Source organism: Thermobia domestica, chromosome 2 (genome assembly GCF_964235325.1).
Source record: "Thermobia domestica chromosome 2, izTheDome1.hap1.1, whole genome shotgun sequence".
NCBI lineage: Eukaryota > Metazoa > Arthropoda > Insecta > Zygentoma > Lepismatidae > Thermobia > Thermobia domestica.
Window position 1 is genome coordinate 125,356,435 of NC_137455.1, and position 6,000 is coordinate 125,362,434.

Sequence of the window (6,000 nt, forward strand, 5' to 3'; positions counted from 1 at the left end):
TACAAATATGTCTACAAGTTTTATATCTATATCGTGAACAGACATTCCACCAATCAGAGATAAGAATTTGTTTACATTTTCCAATTTTGTATAATCACAAACAAGCTTATGTTTACATCTTTCAAATGCAGATTCTTTTACTGTTGACAAGTATGTTTTTTCTCGATGGTAAAATATTATATATTCTAACACTTACAGTAAATTCCACACAACTGAAGAGTTTTTGCATACAGCACCTTACTCTGCTTATAGTAATAATTAATATTTAGACTATGGATAGAGATGCGTAAATTAACCATTCAATAAAAGAATGGTTGTTTGTAATTGCTTATATAATATGCAACCTAATCTGTTAGGTTCTATTGTTGCAATTTATATATTTATGTTACTATTATTCTTAATATTTCAACGTCTGTATGAAGAAATGTTGATTGAATTACTTTAATATCAAAAGTCTTTTTTTTTTTTTTTTTTTTTTACATATAAATTTTGTTATTATTATTTTAAAGAATTTTCCGTCATGAGAAAGTATCAATCCACGTTTTCGTAAGGATAGTTATAATAGAACCTTTAACTATGTTATTGTTCAGTTAGTTGCAATTTGGTTACGCGATATCCTCGCAACCAGAAGGATAAGATCTCACTGAAGTTGTAGATGGTTAACAGATATCGCGTAGATATACTCGTACTAAAATAATGGTAGCATATGATTGCTAATCTAATTTCAGAGAAGTTGAAACGATATAAGAAAATCAAGAGATCCTGAAAGCAACTGGAATTGTAGGGAAAATAATTAATATTAAATTTCCCGTAAATCTAAATATCCCTTTTTGCGTTAATTAATCTTTGGAACCAGGACACTTTGGTAGGAGATCTATTTTCACTCCTTTCGTAGCTAGAAAGTATTTGATCAGCACAAGTGTAAATTTTATATAATTTCTGTTGGATGTACTGTGCCTGTACTGATGATTAGGAAAGTAAAACGCATTTCAGATACACAAATTTATTTATGAACTATATGTATCGGTGTGATGACGCGCGTTTCATGAACAGAATTACATGTATTTAGTGTAAAATTTAGTTTTGGGAGCTCCAGCATACTCAAGCTATTCAGACAGTAGTGACTGTAAGCCATGATGTGGCGCACTCTATCAATATTCAAGCGTACTATAAATTAAGATCACATGTGTAGCTTATGTAATACTAAAAATAGTATTTTAGAACACTACAAGAAGAAAATGGGGCACACAAAAAGAATGAAAACATCATCCCAACTGAAAGCCAAGACAAAATATAAATCGTAGGGTTACCGGAACAAGAGCTTTCAAACCAAGATAGTCCTTGTATGTACACTAATTCTATCCATGGAAAATTTCACATGACTGTGGTTCAGCAACACAGCCCTATTGACTGAATGGGCATCTTGGCCAGTTTCCTGAACATATACGGAGTTTGTGACGTCGTGAACATAACCTCATCTATCGGTCGCGTTACAGAATATAGCTTCCCAGCAGACGTAGAATCCAGACATTTTAACCGCACCATTCCAATACTTTGGTGGAAAGTTGGTCGAGTCAGATTTATCGAGACATTTAAAGTGATAACAATTTTATTAATCTGAGTGTTTTGTTTAATATCAAGCAATCTGTCGAGTTCCAATCACTTTTTTTTTTAAATTTCTTTTTGTTTATTTTCAGATTTCTGTCTCATCTTCCAACATGATCCCATTTCGCTGCACAATAATTTTGTTCTTGATTTGTGTAATTACATTCACTGTAACCGAAGCCAAAATTTACGACAGATGCGTGCTAGCCAAGGAGCTAGTGAATAAACATGGTATCCCCCGAAACCAAGTAGCATCCTGGGTGTGCATTGCGGAGAAGGAGTCCACTTACAATACCAAAAAACTTAACACAAAGAACAGAAATGGATCAAAGGACTATGGGCTTTTCCAGATCAACAACCAGTATTGGTGCTCTCCCGGCCGCCATAACAGCTGCAAAATTGCTTGTACTAAGTTTCTGGATGATGATATTACTGATGATGTCAAATGTGCGAAACAGATTTACAAAGAACACAAAGGATTTGGTGCATGGTCTTCTTATAGTTTTCATGGTTACTGCAAAGGAGATAACTCTAAATACATTGCCGGATGTTTCTAAAAAAATTTTGTTCAGAAAGACAGATCTTTGAGTTCAACACAGACCAAAACGTTTGTTACACATTTGTAAATTGAAACTTGTAATTTGTAATTTGTGTATGAATATTTCACTACAGTTACATTAAACATTTTATAACCCTTACTCTTGTAGGTTTTTATTTTACTCAAATAAACTTGCCTATATCACCACATTTTTAAAAATATCCTTGTTGTAACTTTAAGTGCCTAATGTAATGTATTCGCATACTTCCACTTCAGTGATATAACCAAGGGATTACCCGACTCGAGGCCTCCCTGGCCAAAGTACTGTATATAGAAAATAACTCTGTTTACGTACACCATGTTCCATTTGTGATTCCGATGTTATCCACTCTTTGATAATTTATCACAAAAAACAAGTATTGTTCAATCATGTTTAAAAATACTTAGTTTCCAGAAGCTCTCTGTTTAACATATATGAAATTTCAGCAAATTAGTCATATGCAGTATTCGACATCTTTCCAGTTCTTTTCTATTAGCATATGCTTTAAAATTCATCACCTGCAGATGCAAATACAAAACATTACAGTAAGATGTTTAAGTTCAATATTTTTCTGGTCTACGTGACCCCTTGCTTGGAGCTTATGAAGACACTTATGTGTCGGGTAGGGAGGATTGCATGCTACAGTGAAATTTAGAGCTATGTCGGCTGTAGTTCACTACCAGAAGAGCTACACCTGCCAAATTGGTCTAAATGGAGTAGCCAGATGAAGAGTGTTTTGGGAGAAAGCAGCAGCTTTCCAATAGCCCAGTTGGACGTAATCATAGTGATCGGTAAGACAACTTGGACATTATTCCCAGGTGTGACTTTAATGGCTGGGATACTGCTGGTTGAAGGCAACAGGAAACCGCAAGGTTTATTTTTCCCTAGTTTGCTGACAGCAGAAAGAGAACGTATGTATACAATAGTCTTTCGCACATCAAAATATAGTTCTGGAGGTAAAGTATCTCCCCCATTCGGATCTCCGGAAGGGGGTGGCTTGGGAGGCACTATTGGGCGAGAAAGTAATAATGTGGGAAATATAAGGAAAGAAAGACGTGCAAGAGCAAAAGGTTTAGAAGAGCGACATGGAACGTACGTACTACGTTACAGGGAGGGAAATTAGAAAATCTTAAAGAGGAAATGAAACAAAATAATCTAGATTTGGTAGGAATTTGTGAAGTTAAATGGAAATGTAATGGGGTATTGAACAGCGAAGTATATAGAATGTTTTACTCAGGCAATGAAAAGGGCGGTCATGATGGTGTAGAAATAATCCTTGGTAAGCGCTTAAAAAAGAAGGTAGTGAAAGTAGAATGTGTTGCTGATAGAGTCATGATGCTAAGACTTAAAGAAAAGATATCAATGATCTAGTAGTCATTCAGAAATATGCACCGACGACTTCGCATACGATTGAATAAGTAAAGGAAAATTATGAGAAAATAGAAGAAATTATAGACAGGAGAAGAGGTGTGCATGTGTAATTGTAATGGGAGGTTTCCTTGCAGTTGTAGGAGAAAATAGGAAGGTAATGTCATAGGCAAATACGGTTTAGGAGAAAGAAATGAATGGGGAGAGGGACTGGTCAATTTCTGTATACAGAATTTACTAGAATTTGGGACAAGTGGTTCAATCAACACAAGAGAAGAAGATTCACATGGAAATCCCAATAGACGGCTCAAAATATCAGATAGACTATATTATGATTCAGAACAGATGTTGGAAAAGCTTAAAGAATGCGAAGACCTTTCCCGGAGCTGACATTTTCTCTGATCATAACCTTGTGCTGGCCGGAGTGGATATTCAACTGAAAATTGTTGGAAATGTAGGCAACAAGATGTTGAGTACTGAAAAGTTGAAAAACGAGGAAGTAAGAAATACTCAAAAGAGGAAAGGATAGGTGCAAGTAGTAACAGATAGGGGGAGCATATTAAACTTTGCATACAACAGGCTGTAGAAGAAGTAGTACTTTACCACGAACACAAAACTGCTAAGAAACCAAGGGTTGCAGAACAGATGTTGCAAAAAATAACGAAAAGGAAGACGTGGAAACAAGTTGATACAGAAAACAGCAGAAAGATGTACAGGAAGTTAAACAACGAGTTGCGAAGAGAAACAGACAGAGCAAGGGAAGAGTTTTACAAAAGAAAATGCAAGAACATAGAAGAATTAGAAAGAGTTGGGAAACATGAAGAAATGCACAAGGAGGTGAAATCTATGGAACTTCGGTGGAAACATGGGGTATTATGACGGCAGTAGAAAATAAAAATGGGAAGCTAGTCAGCGAGAGAAGTTAAATCTTAGGAAGATGGAAAGAATATGTTGTGGACTTACATGAGAGTAGGAATAGATCGTGTGGCCTAGATGTTGAAGTAGAAAATGAAGAAGACGAGGTGATAAAAGTTTAATATTCTTTGGGATGAATTTGAAAAAGCTGTATCCGAGATTAGGAATGGAAAGGAAACCAGGGTAGATAATATATCAATGAAATTTATTAAGAAAATGGGAGACAAGGGCAAGAAAGAATTGTACCGACTGTGGAATTTAATATATGTACACAACAGGAGAGTGTCTAAAAGACTTCCTGAAGACGACCATGACCTATGACTAAGAAATCGAACCCAAAGACATGTGAGGATTATGGAACTATTAGTCTCATATCTTGCGGCAAAAATTTGGCTTCGAATTCTGAACAGAAAGTTGTATGGAAGAACAAATGAAAAAGTTGAGGAGGAACAGTTAGAGTTCAGGAGAGGTAAGGGCATAATATATGTAATTGGATTATTAAAGGTGATCCGTGAAAAGTTTATAGACAAGGTAAAGAGGCGTATGTGATATTCATTGATCTAGAGAAGGTTTTTGACCACGTGAGTTGGGAATTGTTATTGGAAGTTCTAAAGAAAGTTGTGTTGGAATGGAAATATCGAAGACTCATAAGAAACTTATACATGAACCAACACGTAAGTGTCAGAATAGGGGAGGAAATGACAGAGGAGAGTGCAGTTGGAAGGGGAGTTCGACAAGGATGCTGTCTCTCGCCTACGCTATTTAATCTATATATATAAAAGAGAACGTACAATATTTTGTCCGCTCATCACGCTAATACGGCTGAACCAATTTCTTTCATTTTTGGGGGTTATTAGGATTTGGACCCTAGATGGTTTTTATCATATCACTTTAATTTTTAATTACCAGTGTCTTGAGATAATTGACCATTCAAGTGTCCATAACGTACAAATCCTTTGTTATTAGTTCATCATAGGTAAAAATAAACGTATTTATATGCAACCCGCATGACCGTGTCACTCGGCGGGTTAACATAAATGACAGGCGATATACAGCGGAAAATAGCTTGAATCTTCTGTTTAAAATTTTTTAATTGATTTGCTTATTTTTACAGACACTTTTACAATATGCCAGCACCGGGATGACCGCAGCGAAGCGGGGCGGGTTAACATAAATGACAGGCGATATAATGTTAAGATTTACTGCAATCTTCTATGGTTTTTATCATATCACTTGAAAGCGAAAAAGTAAAAATTATCTAAGTAACAAAGTTTATTGCGTTCCGGGGTGACCGCAGCGAAGCGGGGTGAACGCTGCTAGTATCTATCTAAAGGGATAGTGAAAAAGAGCGTACAAAATGAAGATCGTGTTTCAGTAGGAGCATAAATGATTAGGTGTATACGGTTTGCAGATGATATGGCACTTGTTGCACAATCTGAAGAGAAAATCAATAAAATATTAGAAAACTTGAGGAAGGATTGTGAAGAACATGTGATGGAAATAAATGTTAGAAAGACAAAAGCCATGTGATTGG

The 6,000-nt window shown here is 35.8% G+C and overlaps 1 protein-coding gene across 1 annotated transcript in view; it reads left to right on the forward strand.

Moving 5' to 3' along the window:
- The window catches only part of LOC145679162 (uncharacterized), a 107,046-nt gene extending 104,752 nt beyond the window's left edge, over positions 1 to 2,294 (forward strand). Inside the window, exon 6 of the mRNA XM_081749753.1 lies at positions 1,698 to 2,294. Within this exon, the coding sequence (XP_081605879.1) occupies positions 1,698 to 2,162 (465 nt within the window). The 3' untranslated portion in view covers positions 2,163 to 2,294. The remainder of the gene's footprint in view (positions 1 to 1,697) is intronic.
- The last annotated feature ends 3,706 nt before the right edge of the window (positions 2,295 to 6,000 follow it).